This window comes from Stomoxys calcitrans, chromosome 5 (assembly GCF_963082655.1).
Source record: "Stomoxys calcitrans chromosome 5, idStoCalc2.1, whole genome shotgun sequence".
Lineage (NCBI taxonomy): Eukaryota > Metazoa > Arthropoda > Insecta > Diptera > Muscidae > Stomoxys > Stomoxys calcitrans.
In genome coordinates this window covers 88,120,745-88,142,155 of record NC_081556.1, presented here as the reverse complement: position 1 = coordinate 88,142,155, position 21,411 = coordinate 88,120,745, and the positions used below count along the sequence as shown (strand labels likewise).

General features: G+C 40.0%; 2 protein-coding genes across 3 annotated transcripts in view; one reads left to right on the top strand and one right to left on the bottom strand.

Annotated features, from left to right (window-relative positions):
• Positions 1–4,984, top strand: part of LOC106088751 (uncharacterized) — a 63,260-nt gene extending 58,276 nt beyond the window's left edge. For both annotated transcript variants that reach the window (XM_013254419.2, XM_059369361.1), the window contains exons 2-3: positions 1,912–4,470; positions 4,531–4,984. In XM_013254419.2, coding sequence (XP_013109873.2) covers positions 2,021–4,470; positions 4,531–4,945 — 2,865 coding nt within the window. In that variant the 5' untranslated portion in view covers positions 1,912–2,020 and the 3' untranslated portion in view covers positions 4,946–4,984. The remainder of the gene's footprint in view (positions 1–1,911; positions 4,471–4,530) is intronic.
• Positions 1–15,454, bottom strand: part of LOC106088749 (uncharacterized) — a 31,055-nt gene extending 15,601 nt beyond the window's left edge. Inside the window, exons 1-3 of the mRNA XM_059369842.1 lie at positions 15,369–15,454; positions 15,136–15,279; positions 8,786–10,513 (exon numbers count right to left, since the gene is read on the bottom strand). Coding sequence (XP_059225825.1) covers positions 8,786–10,513; positions 15,136–15,279; positions 15,369–15,454 — 1,958 coding nt within the window. The remainder of the gene's footprint in view (positions 1–8,785; positions 10,514–15,135; positions 15,280–15,368) is intronic.
• Positions 15,455–21,411: the final 5,957 nt, after the last annotated feature.

Sequence of the window (21,411 nt, the reverse complement as noted above, 5' to 3'; positions counted from 1 at the left end):
TTTTAGGGTGGGGCAGCCCCCCTAGGTACCCCATCCGAAATTTGGATACCAAATTTTTATTTTTAGGGTACTATATGAGAGCACACAAATTTTCACTTAAATCGCACCACCCATCTCCGAGATCTGGCGTTTCCGAAAATAAGGGTAAGGGGGAGGGTTCGGTAAGGAACACACAAACATACAAACAAACAAACATACACAAATTGATTTTTATACCCTCCACCATAAGATGGGGGGTATACTAATTTCGTCATTCTGTTTGTAACTACTCGAAATATTCGTCTGAGACCCCATAAAGTATATATATTCTTGATCGTCGTGAAATTTTATGTCGATCTAGCCATGTCCGTCCGTCTGTCCGTCCGTCCGTCCGTCCGTCCGTCTGTCTGTCGAAAGCACGCTAACTTCCGAAGGAGTAAAGCTAGCCGCTTGAAATTTTGCACAAATACTTCTTATTAGTGTAGGTCGGTTGGTATTGTAAATGGGCCATATCGGTCCATGTTTTGATATAGCTGCCATATAAACCGATCTTGGGTCTTGACTTCTTGAGCCTCTAGAGTGCGCAATTCTTATCCGATTGGAATGAATTTTTGCACGACGTGTTTTGTTATGATAACCAACAACTGAGCCAAGTATAGTTCAAATCGGTCCATAACCTGATATAGCTGCCATATAAACCGATATTGGGTCTTGACTTCTTGAGCCTCTAGCGTGCGCAATTCTTACCCGATCAGAATGAAATTTTGCACGTCGTGTTTTGTTATTATATCCAATAACTGTGCCAATTATGGTTCAAATCGGTTCATAACCTGATATAGCTGCCATATAAACCGATCTTGGGTCTTGACTTCTTGAACCTCTAGAGTGCGCAATTCTTATCCGATAGGAATGAAATTTTTCACTACGTGTTTTGTTATGATATCCAACAACTGTACCAAGTATAGTTCAAATCGGCCCATAACCTGATATAGCTGCCATATAAACCGATCTTGGGTCTTGACTTCTTGAGCCTCTAGCGTGCACAATTCTTATCCGATCAGAATGAAATTGTGCACGACGTGTTTTGTTATGATATCCAACAATTGTGCCAAGTATGGTTCAAATCGGTTCATAACCTGATATAGCTGCCATATAAACCGATCTTGGGTCTTGACTTCTTGAGCCTCTAGAGGGCGCAATTCTTATTCGAATGGAATGGAATTTCGCACGACGTGTTTTGTTATGATACCCAACAACTGTGCCAAGTATGGTTTAAATCGGTACATAACCTGATATAGCTGCCATATAAACCGATCTTGGGTCTTGACTTCTTGAGCCTCTAGAGGGCACAATTCTTATCCGATTTAAATGAATTCTTGCACGAAGTATTTCGTTATGATATCCAACAACTGTGCCAAGTATGGTTGAAATCGGTCGATAACCTGATATAGCTGCCATATAAACCGATCTGGGATCTTGACTTCTTGACCCCTAGAAGTCGCAATTATTATTACCGATATGCCTGAAATTTTGTACGACGGATCCTCTCATGACCATCAACAAACGTGTTTATTATGGTCTGAATCGGTCTATAGCCCGATACAGATCCCATATAAATCGTTCTCTCTATTTTACTTCGTGAGCCCCAATGGGCGCAATTCTTATACGAATTGGCTGAAATTTTACACAGGTCTCCAACATATAATTTAATTGTGGTCCGAACCGGACCATATCTTGATATCGTTTTAATAGCAGAGCAACTCTTTTCTTATATCCTTTTTTGCCTAAGAAGAGATGCCGCGAAAAGAACTCGACAAATGCGATCCATGGTGGAGGGTATATAAGATTCGGCCCGGCCGAACTTAGCACGCTTTTACTTGTTATATATAAGATAAAAAATAATTGAAAATAATTATCTTTTTTATTTTATAGATATTTGAAATACATTTTGATACCGGGCATAATTGCATTTATTTTGACGTGCATTTTAATCAATGTTAAATTTGAAAAAAATGCAAAGGCAGCAACATTAAAGACAACTATGGAAGGTTCTTCAGAAACTACGTCAATAAATCAAAAAATTCCCATGCCCGAGATACCAAACACCAATACCAACATCCCTAATATACGGACTATAGAAAATTCCCATTCATTTCAATCTCTTAGGTCAAAAATGCAACATTTTGAAAGCGGCAGTAACGTGCATAAGGATGCTAAGATACCATTGAAAGGATCAGAGTCCTTGATGAACTACAGAAAGGCTGGTATGGAAAACACAGAAGATTTGAAGACCGGTATAGGTACAAAAGAAATTTCTCCTCATAAGAAGGTCATGTTTCAAAAATCATTAGAGTTGGCTGAAACAAAGCGCATTGAACAAGTGGTGCCCAATTTGAAGGCAACATCTGGCACGATTTTCACTCATACAAATCCATCGTTGCTAAACCGCAAAATATCCAAGAAAGCAACATCATTAAGAAAACAAGCTACTCCACATGTTTTTGAGGTGACACCCAACGAAAGGAAATTAATTTCCGATCCCACATCTACCGATGTTACATTAGCCAATTTAAAGGACACTTTTGAAAAAAATAACAACAAATTCAGTTATACGACATTGAGAAACATCGCTAATCCTCAAAGTACAAGTGTTAAAAATAAACTAGCAAATGAATTTAAAATACCTCTGACATCAAACTACAAACATGCCACACATATAAAATGGCATGAAAATGAGCTCAACGCAAAATTCTTGGAAAACTCCAATCAAACCACATTGGCGCCCACCGTGGACCTAACTCAAAAAATTGCATTTCATCAACGAAGAACTAAATCCAATAAGAAGCAGCTCAATAATACCAGCGATATGTTGGAAACCTTTCCTACTGAAGATATGAGCCACCTTAGAGTAAAACGCCAATATTTGGGGGCCATCAAATGCCAAGAGCATGTAACAAATTGCAGCCTTATTTGTACAAATGGCAGTTTAGGCTACCTTCACGATGAGTTGGAAGCTCTGCAAAAAATTTGCCAATACCAAGATCTGATCTTACATCTAAGCGAATGTAATTTTTATGGTGGTACTTTGTCGACCACATTTTTTGTCGGGGAATATAGTCTCAAGGAGTTGCACATAGTCAAATGTAATTTGGTCACCATCAAAGTTGGCGCCTTCAAAAAGGAGCATGTGCAGAATTTGCAACGCCTAGAGTTGATAGATAACAAACTGGCAGCACTGAATCCCGGAACATTCGAGGGTCTTACCACGTTGATACAGTTTCGGTTCTCGCAACAACCCTTAGACGATAGCCTTCGGTTTGTGGGCAATCAATTTTTGAAGCCATTGGCGAAAACTTTAAAGAATGCCACAATAACTCAAATGGCAGATGCGCGTGTTATTAACAATCCTTGGGAATGGTGGCAAGGAACGGATTTCCTTTCTCTAGTCTATATGGACTTGAGTAATAACAATTTTTTGAATATACTGAATGAGGACACCTTTGTTAATCTCTCGGGGCTAAAAGAGCTTATCTTGCAAAATTGTTCTCTAACAAGAGTGGATCAAACTTATTTTGAGTCCTTAGACAATTTAGAAGTTGTAAATTTAAGCCACAACCTTTTGACAACTTTGGACATTGGATTTCTGGAATATGTGAAAGAGGAAAACATTAAACTCTCCATGGCAGATAATCACTGGATTTGTAATTGTTCCAATAAAGATATGATGGGGCATCTGCAAGGAGCAAAGTATTCCAGCGAGTGGGAGGCGGAAGATTTCATTTGCCACACTCCTGAAGAAGTTCAGGGGGAAAGCATGTTGGAAATAAAATTGGATTGCGAACCAACGACCACTATCACCACAACCAGCACGGATAACCCCTCAACAACTCCTACAGAAGACACCACAACGTTAACTACTACGTTAACTACTACGTTAACTACACCCGAAGAAGAGGACAACATAACCACTACCACAATTATTGCGGAAACGGAAGACGATCTAATTGAATGTTCCGCTAACTCCAGTCCAACTTGTACCAGTTTCGCAATGAAATACCGAAATGCGTACTTGGAGATTACCACTTTATCGGATAGCAGTGTGGCCATTAAAATCCAACAACATGGGGATAAGTTACGCCTAATCTTTTATACATCCATTAGCCATTACACAAACATATCCTTGGACAATAATTCGGAGTTGATCATAAATAACCTTGAATCGGGCAAAGCCTATGTCTTTTGTATTTTGACAACCAAGGAAACCACTGTTTCGCCATTCGATTGTACAGCGCATACCACCTTAATGCCCAAGAAAATTTGGCTATCTCAAAAGAATATGGGCTGGTTTATAATCACAGTGGCTATGTTGTTTACTTTTTGTTTTATTCTGGGCATGGTTCTGGTTTATTGCACAACATACAGAAGGCTATCCAAAAAGGCAGAAATAGATGAAGCCTACAATAAACCACCTTTGTCTGCAAGACTTTCAAGGTATGTAGAAATGTTCGAATTTTTTCCTCTGTTCTCTCCCAATTTTAGTTCCATTCTCAGGTCTACTATGAATTATAGAAGCACCTACCTAAGTCCTGCTGCTCCCCCCAATGTCTGTCATAGAAGCCAAGGTGCCGTATATGACTCAATTCATATGCCGCCAAAAGAAAGTGCTCCCTCAGCGCCAAATCTATATCAGGAAATCCCTTCAACGCCATATTGCGCAATGAGAACAAAATGCCATGTTTCCAGCACCAATAGGTGCAAGGAGCATTCCCCTTGCCTTGGCCATGAAAGGGGAAGGGATACTTGCAATACATCGAATATATATGCGGTAATCTACGACCATAACAGGAGCACTCAAGGGAAACGATGTGCTCACCAATGTACATCAAGGAAATGCGATGGCGTTTTAACCGCCGAAAATGAAGATATCTATCAGGGAATTAACCACTATGAAGCGGTGGATATATAACAAATTTGTGTACAAGAAATAAAACACAATGCAAAAATTTTTTATGTAGTAAAATTATTTTCGTAATGTTAGTAGGAAGTTTTAGGGGCGTGTGATGGAGAACAAGTAAAAGCGTGCTAAGTTCGGCCGGGCCGAATTTTAGGTTATGGACCGATTTGAACCATACTTTGCACAGTTGTTAAAAGTCATAACAAAACACGTTCTGTAAAATTTCAGCGACAACGGATTGGATTTGCGCTCTCTAAAGTCTCGAGAAGTCAAGACCCCAGATCGGTTTATATGACAGCTATATCAGGTTATAGACCGATTTCAACCATAGTTAGCACAGTTGATGGAAATCATAACAAAACACCTCATGCAAAATTTCAGCCAAATCGAATGAAAACTGCTCCCTGTAGTGGCTCAAGAAGTCAAGATCCAAAATCGGTTTATATGGCAGCCATATCAAAACATGGACCGATATAGCCCATTTTCAATACCAACCGACCCACAGTTATAAGAAGTATTTGTGAAATATTTCAAGCGGCTAGCTTTACTCTTTACTCGAAAGTTAGGGTGCTTTCGACAGACAGACGGATGGACGGACGGACAGACGGACGGACTTGGCTAGATCGACATAAAATGTCATGTTATGAGGTCTGAGACGAATATTTCGAGGAGTTACGAACAGATTGACTAAACAAGTATAAAGGCTTTAAGTTCGGCCAGGCCGAACTTTGGATACCCACCACCTCGGGTATATATGTAAACCACCTTTCATCAAAATCCGGTGAAAAATATATACCTTTTGCCCCACAGCAGCTATGTCGAAATATGTTCCGATTTGGACCAAAAACTTATAAATACAAGTCATACAATTAACAGATCTGAACCATATACGACACAGATGTCGAAAAGCCTAACAAAAGTCACTGTGTCAAATTTCAGTGAAATCGGATTATAAATGTCGAGGAACCTAACACAACTCACTGTCCCAAATTTCGGCGAAATCGGACAATACATGCGCCTTATATGGCCCCAAAACCTTAAATCGAGCGAACAGTCTATATGGCAGCTATATCCAAATATGGACCGATCTGAGTCAAATTAAAGAAACATGTCGAAGTCCCGAACACAACGCACTGTCCCAAATTTCGGCGACATCGGACAATAAATGCGCCTTTAATGGGCACAAAACCTTAAATCGAAAGATCGGTCTATATGGCAGCCATATCCAAATCTGGATCGATCTGTGTGATTTTGCAGAAGTATGTCGAGGGGCTTAACATAACTTACTGCCCCAAATTTCGGAGACATATGATAATAAATGCGCCTTTTATGGGCCCAAAACCTTAAATCGAGAGATCGGTCTATATGGCAGCTATATCGAAATCTGGACCAATCTGTGCTATTTTTCAGATGTACGTCGAGGGGCTTAACTCACTACCCCAAATTTTAGCAAAATCGGATAATAAATGTGGCTTTTATGGGCCTAAGACCCTAAATCGGCGGATCGGTCTATATGGCAGCTATATCCCAATCTTGACCGATCAGGGCCACATTGTAGATAGATGTCGGAGGGCGTAACACAACTTACTGTCTCAAATTTCAGCAAAATCGGACAATAAATGCGCCTTTTATGGGCCTTAGACCCTAAATTGGCTCATCGGTCTATAGGCAGCTAAATCCAAATCTGGAACGATCTAGGCCAAATAGCAGAAGAATGTCGAGTGGCGTAACATAACTTACTGTCCCAAATTTCAGGGACACTGTCTGTTACTGTCCCAAATTTCGGATCGATTTATATGCGGGCTATATCGAGATATAGTTCGATATAGCCCCGTTCGAACTTCGAACTGTTTATGAACAAAAAAATAATTTGTGCAAAATTTCAGCTGAACACGTTCGAATCCTGGCTAGAACATCGTACAAAGTGGTGTTTATCCCCCCTTAATGTTGGCGACATTTGCGAGGTACAAAGCCATGCATGGTCATTTAAAAAATTTTTTCGGCTATAAAAAAGATCCCTTATCTTTGAGTTTGAACTTGAAATCGGAAAGCACTCATAGATGTGTGAAAATTTGCCCCTTCTCGGTTCCTGATGGTAATGTCCTTTCTTAGGGTAATGTTGTCATTTGGAGAAGGATGGCACCTCAGACATTTCGACTCAAATATGGATATCAAATTCATGCTGCACTTCCAAATCCCTTTAATTTCAGCCCCATATTACCATGGCCGGTAAATATGAACCATTTGAAGGGTGTTTTGGGGCTGGGGCGGCCACCGGCACTTTGCACTGAAAATATATATCAAATTCGTTCTTTATTCCCAAAGGAAATGAAGTTTAGTTTAGGGCGTGCTTTAGGGCATACCCCAAAACACTTGGCTCCAAAACTGGATATCAAATTCGTTTTCTACTCTCAAATACCTTTCATTTGAGTCCCATGTTGCCATAATTGGTCAAATAACCCATTTGACCATATAGTCATAATAGGTCTAATGGCGTTTTTGAAGGGTAGTGTGACCCTCTATACTTCGATCTAATTTCGTATGCCAGATTCGAAATCTACTTCCGAATACCTTTTATTTGAGCCCCATATTGAACTGACGGTCCAATATATCTGTTTGGGAGAGTTTTGGGGTTGGGGCGGCCCGATGGTACATACACTCAAATTTGAATACCACATTCGTATTATGCTCTCCAATACCTTGCATTTGATACCTATATTGTCCCAATCAGACCACTTTTGATTTTGGATTGTGTGTTTGACATAAGGGGGAGGGTCCGTCCCCCTTCCCATACCGACAAATTATATAGCCTATGTTTCCTTCCAGACCAACCTACACAATATGAGAACATTTCGAGAAAATCGGATCTGCAATTTTTCTGTCTATACGGAACAAACCAAACCTATATATTCGTGATTGGCTAATGTGTCTATTTTGGGCGTTTTTGTGGGGGTGGGGTGCCCCCTGTACTTCGACATGAATTTTTAATGCCAGGTTCGTTATCCACTCCCGCATACTTTTCATTTGATACCCATATTGTCCTTGTCGGTCCACTTTTGATTTTGGGCGGTATTTTTGGGGTAAAGTTGGAGGGTCCCCCCCTTTTCGTTATCAATAAATTATAAAGCCTATTCCTACTTCCTCACCATATTCGTATTCTACTCCCGAATGTCTTTCATTTGAGTCCCATATTGTAATGATTGCCAAATAAACCTATTTTGAGGGGTTTTGGGGATGGGGCGGCCCCCTGGAAATTCGCACTCTACTCTTTAATACCTTTTATTTGAATCCCATATTGTCCTAATCAGTCTACTTTTATTTTTGGGTAGTACTTTTGGGTTAAGGGGAGGGTCCGCCTCCCCTCCCCTATTTAGCCTATGTTTCATTCCAGACCAACCTACGCAATTTGAGATCAATTTGAGAGAAGAGCACGATGCTGATATTTTTTCAGGACCAAGTATCTGGGAGACCACCAGGTGCCCGGGTCAGCTAGCTTTATATATAAGGCAAGACACTAAAAATACCTGCAATTTAAATAAAAATGTTTATTATTTTACTTTTACAACAATATTAATGTTACTGATTAGAATTTATATTATAGCCACAGTCGTTTTCGGGCGCTTATCACTAATTCCATTGATTCAATAGTCCATTTCCTCATAATGATCCTGACATAGAAATTGACTGGCTCTTTGGGGCCGTATATAATCTGTGGAGGCCAAGGACCGTTGAGCCTCACGTATTTGCCGATTTGTAAGAGGAATTTCAGAAACACTCACATTTCTAGGATTAGAACTAAAAAGAAGTATTTTTTTCTAATGCTCCATAGGCCAGAGAGACAAAAACACTTACCGTGAAGTTCTGCTGGGATGGGGCAATTTCAACAATTGCTTCTTGGCTGCTCGACGTTTTCTAAAACGCAAAACAATGAACACCACTATGATTCCCATTAGAAGACATAGACATATGGCCAAAACGACCAGTGCAATAATCCAATGTTGATCCTCGTCCAGGACCCAAGGCTCTGGCTCAGGGGGATAAACATAATAGCTTTTACAATCGAAGGGTGTAACCTCTTTATGGCCTTTGGTCAGGAGACAGAAGACATAGGCCATACCAGGCTGGAGGTCTGCTACATGCATGGTGTAGCCAGAGCGTTCATAAACAGCTACCGTAGAGCCCTGGGCCATCTCGACTACTTGAGAGTAGTTATGGAAATAGATAAGATCGAATGTGATTGATTGCTGAGGTACTTTAATCCAAACACTTGTTGCCGTACTGGGTAAGATGGTGAATTGAACTTGTGAACTGATGAGGGCAATGCTCATGGTTATCTGTCTGATGGGGTCTAGGCAGCAAATGACAATTGGCGGGGCAATTGTGGGCGGAAGAGGAACGACCGTGGAAGTCTGGGTGGTGGTAGTCCAAGTGGAAGTCCTGGTAGTTGTAGTTTCGGTAGTCCTTGTCTCCATGGTACTTGAACCAGTGGTCTTTGTACTTTCAGTACTAGCCTGTGTTGGAGCAGCTGTTGGCCAGCTCTCTGTGGTTTCATACGTTGCATCACTTGTTGTCTCACCGGTTGATGGTGTGCTGTTTCCAACCGTTGTCGGGTAAGTTTCATTGGTCGTAGTTTCAGTGCTTGTCTCCTTCTCCTCACAATCCAATTCGGCACTAAAGACACTTTCATCGTTGAGTTCAGGGGGTGCAACACATTTTACCTCAGTCTTATCGATAACAATGTTGACCAGGTTTTCCCGCAATTCCTTTAATATATCCCAGTTGGAGCAACTACAATCCCAATAGCTTTTCCCCAAGGCCAAGCTATTAAGGCCGTTCAATTTGACCAATAGCTGCGAGTCCAATGTTGTCAATTGATTCTGACTGAGGTCCAAACTTTCTAAAGTACCCAACATGGCATCGAAAATAGCCGAAGGCAAGTGAATTAGACTACAATTAGCCAAACTCAAGGTTACCACTCGCACCAAGGTGGCAAATGTTCTATTGGTTAGAATGTTCCCAAAGTAGTTATCCCGAAAATCGACAAATTGTAAATTTTTCATATCCTCACCCTTTAACCAATGCGCGGGGTCAACAGCTTGAACCATTTGTTGGGATTTTTGTACGATGCGTAAAGTCTTTATTGAGATGGCGAAGGGTTGTAGACACTCTTCCTCATATTGAGCCAATTCAAAGTTGTTGATATTTGTCATATTAAACGTTTCCAAAGCCTCCAATCCCTTAAAAGTTGTTATGGTAAACGTCGAGAGTTGGGTGTTTATCAGCTGCAATGTTTTCAAATTTGCCACTGAATTTTGTTGAAATGCGCCTTCTTTTATACTCCCAAGATTGCAATCAATTATGGCCAAAGTTTTTAAACTAAAGTTTCCTTGCAAAAAGTTGGATTTCATAGCGCCTGCAGGAAAATTACAATTTTTAAGAATCAACTCCAAGTCATTCCCGCATAACGCATAGAGTGGATCCAGCTGTTTATATAGGTTATTGGTATTTCCACCTTGGCACTCTAGTGCACAATTATCATCACTGGCGAAACAGTCTATGCCGTATGAAGACCTCATTTGCCTGAAATAAAAATCAAAATTCCTGAATGTTTTGGAAAAGCCATCAACATTTTGTCTAAGCTATCAAACAATTATTGCCTGAACAACATCTGTTTTTATTTCATTGCAGACCCTTGAAGTAGCTGCTCCATGCATCCATCATCCTCCGGCAAAAACATAGAACTTTGAAGAGAAGCAATAACGCTGTGTTTTATTGGTCTAGGGGATGCAAAATCCAACTAAGGGTGAAGCTATAAGGTCAGTAGAGCAAACTCCCAAAAAAATTACGAGTTCCCAGGCCAACATTTTTGGACCTTTTTGATATTGGTCAAACCAAATACGAGACCATATTTTGCGGTATATCCGAAATACTTCAGAGATGGATGGACCAAATTTTTCTCCTATTTAGGGTCTTCATCCCATAAAAATTGGATTTGTTGCCCGATTTCGCTGAAACTCTGACTTCAATAAGAGTTCTCGGGACCTGAATCAAATTTGATCCAGACCAGCCCCCATTTGAATATTACTATGGATATAGTAGTGGAGTTGTTATAAAACAGGATGGTAAATTTATCCATGGTGGTGGATATTTAAAGTTCGGCACAGCCGAACTTAACACATTTTTATACCCACCACCATAGGATGGGGGTATACTAATAACGGAATGACTACCGTTTGTAACACCTCGAAATTTTCGTCTAAGACCCTATCTTACATATAACTAGAAGTGAAATATATGAAATATATATATATATATATATATATATATATATATATATATATATATTGGGTTGCCCAAAAAGTAATTGCGGATTTTTCATATAGTCGGCGTTGACAAATTTGTTCACAGCTTGTGACTCTGTAATTGCATTCTTTCTTCTGTCAGTTATCAGCTGTTACATTTAGCTTGCTTTTGAAAAAAAAAGTGTAAAAAAAGTATATTTGATTAATGTTCATTCTAAGTTTTATTAAAAATGCATTTACTTTCTTTTAAAAAATCCGCAATTACTTTTTGGGCAACCCAATATATATAAAGGGTGATTTTTTTGAGGTTAGGATTTTCATGCATTAGTATTTGACAGATCACGTGGGATTGCAGACATGGTGTCAAAGAGAAAGATGCTCAGTATGCTTTGACATTTCATCATGAATAGACTTACACATTTCGAACCGAACACTGATTTTGGTAATAAAATTCAATGATTTGCAAGCGTTGCTCGTTAGTAAGTCTATTCATGATGAAATGTCAAAGCATACTGAGCATCTTTCTCTTTGACACCATGTCTGAAATCCCACGTGATCTGTCAAATACTAATTATGAGAGCTATATCTAAATCTGAAGCGATTTTTATGAAATTCACCAGCCTGCCAAATTTCGAGAGAATCGGTTAACAAATGACCATTTTATTGCTGTATCACTCCAAATCGGACGAACATAAATCTTAATCGATTTCTACAAAATTTACCAGTAACATCGAGAGTTATAAGAAAATCCTTCTTGCCAAATTTTGAGAGAATTGCTTAATAAGTGACCATTATGTTGCATTATTACTGCAAATCGGACGATCATATATCTGGGAGCTATATCTAAATCTGAACCGATTTCTATGAAATTCACCAGTTATGTCGAAAATCATAACAAAATTCCTCCTGCATTTCGCGAGAATCGGTAAACAAATGACCACATTATTACTGCAAATCGGACGAACATATATATGGGAACTATATCCAAATCTGAACCGATTTTTTCCAATTTCGATAGGCTTCGTCTCTAGGCCGAGAAACATGTACATACCAAATTTGAAGACGATCGGTTGAAAATTGCGACCTGTAGTTTGTACAGTGGTAGAGGCCACAGAGGTTAGCATAGCCGCCTATGACGCTGCACACCTGGGTTCGAATCCTGGCGAGACTATCAGAAAAAAATTGTCAGCGATGGTTTTCCACTCCTTATTCTGGCAACATTTGTTAGGTAATATGCAATGTAAAACTTCTCTCCAAAGAGGTGTCGCACTGCGGCACGCCGTTCGGACTCGGCTATAAAAAGGAGGCCCCTTATCATTGAGCTTAAACTTGAATCGGACTGCACTCATTGAGATGTGAGAAGTTTGCCCCTGTTTCTTAGTGGAATGTTCATGGGCAAAATCTGCAAATTTGTAAGGGGGGCTGGACTCTTCCCCTTACCCTAATATTTAGAAACGCGAGATCTCCGTGATGGGTGGTGCGATTTAAATTTTGTGTGCTCTCTTCTAGTATCCCAAAAATAAAAATTTGGTATCCAGATTTCGGATGGGATACTTAGGGGGGCCGCCCCACCCTAAAACCTACCAAATATATATTTACACCAATTACGACAATATGGGACTCAAATGAAAGGTATTTAGGATAAGAAAATGTATCTGATATCCAATTTTGGGACCAAGTGTTAGGGGGATCACCCCAACCCCCAAATCACCGCTAAATCGGACATATTTACCGACCATGGCAATATGGGACTCAAATGAAAGGCATTTGCGAGTAGTATATGAATCTGATATCCAAATGTGGGACCAAGTTTCTATGGGTCCACTTCTTCCCCAAAACATCCCCCAAACAGGACTTTCTTACTGACCATGCCAATATGGGGCTTAGATAAAAAGTATTTGAGTGTAGAATACGAATCTGATACCCAAATGTGGGGCCAAGTGTTTGTAGGCCGCCCCTCCCAAAAACACCCTCAAAAGAGGAAAAATTTACGGCCCTAGCAATATGGGGACCAAATAAAAGGTCTTTGGAAGTAAAGCAGGAATCTGATATCAAAATTCGGGAAAAATAGTCTATGGGGTCACCCCACCCCCCATAACGCCACCCATATTGCTGACCATTCCAATATGGGGCTGTAATAAGAGATATTTTAGAGTAAAGCACGAATCTATATATATATATATATTTCAGGGCCAAGTCACTGAACGGTCTGGGGGGCATCCCCCAAACACTCTCCAAACTGCTCATGTTTGCCGACTTTGGAAATATGAGGCTCAAATGAAAGGCATTTGGGTGTAGACCACGAATTAAAATTCGCGATCAACTGCCTAGGGGACGTCCCACCCCCATAACAACCCCCAAATGAGACAGATTTGCTCGCTCTGACAATTTGGGCATTAAAGGGAGTGGATCCCCATAACAACCCCCAAATGAGACAGATTGGCTAGCCCTCCCAATTTGGGCATTAAAGGGAGTGGATTTCGATATTGATAGTTTTTAGGGCCCTGGGCTATGGGACCGGACATATTTTCTGACTTTTGCAATAAGTGGTTAAATGAAAGGTATTTGAGAATAGAAAACAAATTTGATATCCAATTTTGAGGCCAATGTGAATATGGAGTTCAATTAAATGATATTAGAGCATATTTACCGACCACGTCAATGTGGGACTCAAATAAAGGTATTTGAGAGTAGAAAACGAATCTGATATCCTTTGTTGTACTTGGCACAGTTGTTGAAAGTCATAACAGAATACCTCATGCAAAATTTCTGACAAATCGGAAAAAATTGCGGCTTGTAAGGGCTCAGAAAGTCAAATCAGTAGTTCGGTTTATATGGGAGCTACATCAGCTTATAGACCGATTTAGACCAAACAAGGCACAGTAAAATTTTGACCAAATCGGAAAAAATTCCGCTTTCAGGGGGCTTAAGAAGTCAAATCTGGAGATCGGAGCTATATCTAAATCTGAACCGAAATGGCCCATCTGCAGTCCCCAATGACCTACATCAATAAGAGGTATCTGTGCAAAGTTTCAAGCGGCTAGCTCTACGACCGCTATGGTGATTTCGACAGACTGACGGACGGACGGACTTGGCTAGATCGACACAGAACGTCGAGACGATCAAGAATATATATAATTTATGCGGTCTTAGAGGAATATTTCAAGGTGTTTAAAACGGAATAACTAGATTAGTATATCCCCATCCTATGGTGGTGGGTATAGTTAAGACAGATATAGACTCATATCTTAAAGTAGTAACCAAATTAACCGATCTCGCAATGTGTCTGCTTGCTCCTAGGGAAGATTCCAATTATATTAACATTTTTAAAACGTTTCCAGAAGTTTCGCTCTCAGCTTAGAAAAACGTTTTTAGACGAAGGGCCGCTCGAAGTCTTTCCATTCTTACTCTGCTTTAAAATGGAGTTTATTAACCCATAAGGCTAACTTCTTGCTTATAAAAAAAAAACATACAATTGGAGGCCACCGTAGCGCAGAGGTTACCATGTCCGCCTATGACGCTGAACGCCTGGGTTCGAATCCTGGCGAGACCATCAGAAAAAAATTCTCAACGGTGGTTTTCCCCTCCTAATGCTGGCAACATTTGTGAGGTACTAAGCCATTTAAAACTTCTCTCCAAAGATGTGTCACACTGCGACACGCCGATCGGACTCGGCTATAAAAAGGAAGCCCCTTATCATTGAGCTTAAAACTTGAATTGGACTGCACTCATTGATATGTGAGAAGTTTGCCCCTGTTCCTTAGTGGAATGTTCATAGGCAAAATATGCATTTTTCATACAATTACGTAATCGGCTGTACATGCCAACAAACAGGCTAATAGTACGGTATAAAATTGCTCCTATTGTGTTTTTTTTTTTAGTTTTTAAAATAAGGCTTACCTTTCTTTGTCACCAATGACAATTGAGTTATTGTTCAATACCAGAATTGTTTTCTTGTATGCATTTCCCGTGAAATCAACATTCACCAAAATTAACAGAAGAATAAAGCCTATCAACAAAGGAATCACTACGTATTTACACCATCTGGAAAAAATTCTACAATTAAAAATCAAAAAAGAAAACAATTAAGGATCCCATCCTCTCCTTCTCGATTTTCGAGGGGTATTTCTTACCGGCACTTTTTTGGTTGATATAGTTTTTCCGATGGTTTTGATTTGGCATCGTCTTGGCTGAGATTGAATGTTTTCCTCTTAATCATACTTCACTCGAAACGCTGCAATTGTAGTGGGAAATAACTTTGATGGGTGCTGATCCTTCTGTCAGCGAATGTGGCCTGCAACTAATTGGTAATGGGCTATTCCCAAAATACACCATTCAGTCACCTACTTACTGACTCACTCACTCCTCTGGAGATTAGCTTATCTTTATTATAGCAAGCAATTATGATTTATAGCTGATTTTAATTGATAAATTAGATAGAATTTACGCTTATCAATAGCAGCTATGCGATATACGCGAACCCGGGAAGGGGTCATGTATGTATGTAGTTGCCTTTTTTGGAGGCATTAAGTGAAATATTCTGTATGCTGTCAAACTAAGCTTAGATTGGCGAAGATACAAGTATACGTTGAATGCATGAAAGAGCACTAATAGCTTTATAAATTATGACATAAGTCATTTTGCTATGAAACTTAATGATTTGAAGTTCTCAAATCCTCTGATAATGTTATAGGGGTTGAGCTAGATTATATTTAAAATTATTTACAGGATGTAATACATCCAATGATCTATTGGACATACAGTTAGGTTAGGTTTCAGTGGGAGGCTGCAAAAAAAGAACGCTGTCTTCTAGTTTCGATTGTTGGAACAGCCATATCGCTTTAAATACCCCTACAATTTACGAATATTCACAACCGCAAAGCGAGACAAATCCTTAAAGGAATAAGAACCAAAGAATAAAAGCGTGCTGTGTTCAACCGGATCGTAACTTATATATTGTCAATTCTCGCATTTGTCAAATTCTTTGAATAACTTTTTCAAATATATGGGAGCCATATCACCATATTTGCAAATATGGACCGTACTTGTCATGGATGTCAGAAGTAATAAAACAAGTAAGAGCGTGCTAAGTTCGGGCGGGCCGAATCTTATATACCCTCCACCATGGATCGCATTTGTCGAGTTCTTTGCGCGGTATCTCTTTTTAGGCAAACAAAGAATATTGGAAAAGAACTGTTATGCTATTGGAGCTATATCAAGTTGTAGTCTGATTCGGACCATAATTGGATGCTGAACATTGTAGAAGTCATTGTGTAATATTTAAGTTCATTCGAATAAGAATTGCGCCTTGTAGTGGCTGAAGAAGCAAAATCGGAAGATCGGTTTATATGGGAGCTGTATCAAGCTATTGATTGATTCAAACCATATTAGACACGTATGTTGAAGGTCATGAGAGAAGCCGTTGTACAAAATTTCTTCCAAATCGGATGAAAATTGCGCCCTCTAGAGGCTCAAGAAGTCAAGATCCCAGATCGGTTTATATGGCAGCTAAATCAGGTTATGAACCGTTTTGCGCCATACTTAGCACAGTTATTGAAAGTCATAACAAAACACCTCATGCAAAATTTCAGCCAAATCGGATGACAATTTCGCGCATTATGGGCTCAAGAAGTCAAGATACGAGATCGGTTTATATGACAGCTATACCAGATTATGAACTGATTTTGATCATACTTAGCACCGTTATTGGAAGTGATACCAAAACACCACGTGCAAAATTTTAGTCAAATCGGTTGAGAATTGCGCCTAATAGAGGCTCAGGAATCAAGGCCCATAATCGGTTTATAAGGCAGCTATACCATAACATGGACTGATTTGAGCCATACTTGACACAGTTATTGGAAGTGATACCAAAACACAAGGTGCAAAATTTCAGCCAAATCGGATTAGAATTGCGCCCTCTAGAGACTCAAGAAGTCAAGACCCAAGATCGGTTTATATGGCACCTATATCAAAACATAGACCGATTTGGCCCATTTACAATCCAAACCGACCTACACTATTAAAAAGTATTTGTGCAAAATTTCAAGCGGCTAGCTTTGCTCCTTCGAGGTATTACAAACAGAATGACGAAATTAGTATACCCTCATCCTATGGCGGATGGGTTATATTTCAGGCAAATCGAGTAATAATTTCGCCCTCTAGAGGCTCAGAAAGTCAAATAAGAAGATCGGTTTATATGGCAGCTTTAAATGGTTATAAACCGATTGCCACAGTTGTTGGAAGTCATACCAAAATATAATATACAAAATTTCAGTCCAATTGGATAAGAAGTGCAACGTAGAAGAAGTCAAGTCGGAAGATCGGCGGCTATACCCAGTTATGAACTGATTTAGATCATACTTAGCACAGTTGTTGAAAGACACACCAAAACGACATGTGCAAACGACGTTTGAGTCGCTCAATCCACCACTTTGGTGAGAGTGAGGTTGTGGCTCTAGATATCTCCAAGGCACTTGATAACGCCTGACACGGTGCGGTACTATCAAAGATCGTCGCATTTGGTGATGGTAATGACTTCGTTAGAATTATTTTGAGCTTTCTTAGAGATCGCACAATACGAGTCATTACAGATGGGTTCTCATCCAATGAGCACAAATTGACTGCAGCTGTACCCCAGGGCTCTGTCCTTTCTGCTTCTCTTTTTATACCCACCACCGAAGGATGAGGGTATATTCATTTTGTCATTCCGTTTGCAACACATCGAAATATCCATTTCCGACCCCATATATATTCTTGATCAGCGCAAAAATTTAAGACGATCTAGCCATGTCCGTCCGTCCGTCCATCTGTCCGTTCTGTTCGTCCGTCCGTCTGTCCGTCAGTCTATCCGTCTGTCTGTTGAAACCACGCTACAGTCTTCAAAAAAAGAAATATTGAGCTGAAATTGTGCACAGATTCTTTTTTTACTCAGAGGCAGGTTAAGTTCGAAGATAGGCTATATCGGACTATATCTTGATATAGCCCTTATATAGACCGATCCGCCGATTTAGGGTCTTAGGCCTATAAAAGCCACATTTATTATCCGATTTTGCTGAAATTTTGGACAGTGAGTTTTATTAGACCCTACGACATTTTCTTCAATTTGGCCCATATCGGTCCAGATTTTGATAAAGCTGCCATATAGACCGATCCGCCGATTTAAGGTCTTGGGCCCATAAAATGCGCACTTATTATCCGATTTCGCTGAAATTTGGCTTATCGACATTCGTGATCAATATGGTTCAGATCGGTCTATATAGTTTGATATTGCTGCCATATTGATCAATCTTTGATTTTAGCAACTTGAACAGTAAATTGTGTCTCTTCAACTACTCGACGTCCGTGCCGAGTTTGGTCCAAATCGGACCAATTTTAAATAAAGCTGCAATGGGTTCATAAATGATGCATTTTTCCGGACTATGACGAAAGGTGGTTAACATATATACCCGAAGCGGTGGGTAACCAAAGTTCGGCCGACCGATCTTAATGTCTTTTTACTTGTAATACCCACCACCATAGGATGGGGGTATACTAATCTAGCCACTCTGTTTGTAACACCTCGAAATATTGACCCAACACCCTACAAAGTATATATGTTCTTGATCGTCTCGACATTCTGAGTCGATCTAGCCATATCCGTCCGTCTGTCGAAATCACGATAGCGGTCGAACACGGAAATCTAGCGATTTGAAATTTTGCACAGATACTCAATCGATCTCCCGATTTGACTTGTTGAACCCTTATAAGCCGCCATTTTTACCCGATATCGCTAAAATTTTGCATGCGATCTTCTGATACGACTTCTAACAACTGTGCCGCGGTTCAATTCGGTCTATACAGTTCAATTCGGTCTATAACCTTGTACAGCTTCCATATAAACCGGTCTCTCGATTATCCTTGTTCGATTCCTAGAAGCTTTAAATTTTGTTGGTATATACAAATTTAAAATTTAGTTTGTATACATTTTTAGCAGAATCCATGGTGGTGGGTTCCCAAGATTCGGCCCGGCCGAACTTTGCACCCTTTTACTTGTTATACCCTCCACCATAGAATGTGGGTATACTAATTCCGTCACTCTGTTTGTAACATCTCAAAATATGCGCCTAAGACCCCATAAAGTATATATATTCTTGATCGTCATTTCATTTTAAGTCGTCCGTCTGTCTGTCGAAAGCACGCTAAATTTTAGGCGCTTGAAATTTTGCACAAATACTTTTTATTAGTGTAGGTCGGTTGGGATTGTAAATGGACCAAATCGGTCGATATAGCTTACATATAAACCGATTTTGGGTCTTGACTTTTTGTGCCTCTAGAGGGCGCGATTCTCGTCCGATTTCATTGAAATTTTGAGCGTGGTGTTTTGGTATCACTTCTAAATGGTATGCATGGATCAAATCGGTTCATAACTTAATGTAGTTGCCATATAAACCGATCTTGGGTCTTGACTTCTTCAGCTTTTGGAGGGCGCAATTCTTATCCGATTTGGCTGTAATTTTGAACGTGGTGTTTTGGTATCACTTCCAACAACTGTGCTAAGTATGGTTAAAATCGGTTTATAACCTGGTATAGCTTCCATATAAACCGATCTTGGATCGTGACTTCTTGAGCCTCTAGAGGGCGCAATTCCCATCCGATTTGGCTAAAATTTTTCATGAGGTGTTTTGTTACGACTTCCAACAGCTGTGCTTAGTACGGCGCAAATCGGTTCATAACCTGATATACCTGCCACATAAACCGATCTGGGATCTTGACTTCTTGAGCCTCTAGGGGGCGCAATTCTCATCCGATTTAGCAGAAATTTTGCACAACGGCTTCTTTTATGACCTTCAACATACGTGTCCAATATTTAGAGCTTATATAATGACTTCTACAATGTTCAGCATTCAATTGATATAGCTCCAATAGCATAACAGTACTTATTCATTATTCTTTGTTCCCCCAAAAAGAAATACCGCGCCAAGAACTCAACAAAAGCTATACATGGTGGAGGGTACATAAGATTCGGCCCGGCCGAATTTCGCACGATCTTACCTGTTTTTATACCCTACACCACTACTGTTTTACAAGGTATTATAACTTAGTGAATTAGTTTGTAACACCCAAAAGGATGAGAGATAGACCCATTTATAAGTATACCGATCGACTCAGAATCACTTTCTGATTCGATTTAGCTATGTCCGTCTGTCTGTCTGTCTGTCTGTCAGTCCGTCTGTCTGTCTGTCTGTCTATCCGTCTGCCCATGTTAATTTGTGTACAAATTACAGGTCGCAATTTTCATCCGATCGTCTTCAAATTTGATATAGGTATGTTTTTCGGCCTAGAGACGAAGCCCTTGGAAATTGGAAAAAATCGGTTCAGATTTGGATATAGCTCCCATATATATGTTCGTCCGATTTGCAGTAATACTGCAATAAAATGGTCATTTATTAACCGATTTTCTCGAAATTTGGCGGGAAGGATTTTCTAATGACTCTCGTCCTGTTTGTAGTAATATTGAAATCAATCGGTATACCGATTGATATGCTGCCATTGCCTTTTTATTATGGCAATGGCGTCGCGTGGTCGGCAAAACTATCACAGTCCCTGGCAAAAACTACCGCGTCTTCAAACTGTTTGTCAGGCTAATTCTTGCTCAGCAGCCAATTTAAAGGGATGAAATTGAAGGTCTTAATGGAGAATTCGTCGAACAGTGGTGGCAGAAACTCCCATAGCAGTAGCGTGTTACCGAGCCAAACGCTGGGGAGAACGCACAACTGACGGCCTCACTCTTTCGATATTTTCTGGATCTTTGTTGGTCCGTTGAGTTCTATTTCTGGGTTAAGTGACACTTCCACACTCCCGAAATGAGTTAACCCGTGATAGAATCGTATAACGGCTAGGAACGAGTCTGTGAGGAGGAACTTTTAAACGAGCTAGGAAGGCACGTTATGTAGCAACAAGTGTGCGACCGTTAGAAAAGAAGCTCTCTACGGCGAAGGTCCGCTGCTCCCTAGACCAGAGCATGATGGTAACTGACTGAAGTTCGCACCCCATTGCGAACTTCTTCTGTACAAGCCTTAAATATATACAATATAGTACTTACCGTCGATGTTTAAACAAATTTTAACAAACACATAGAGTTTTCCACAGACATTACAAACCAGTAAAAGTACAACTCGATTTTATGGCCAAATA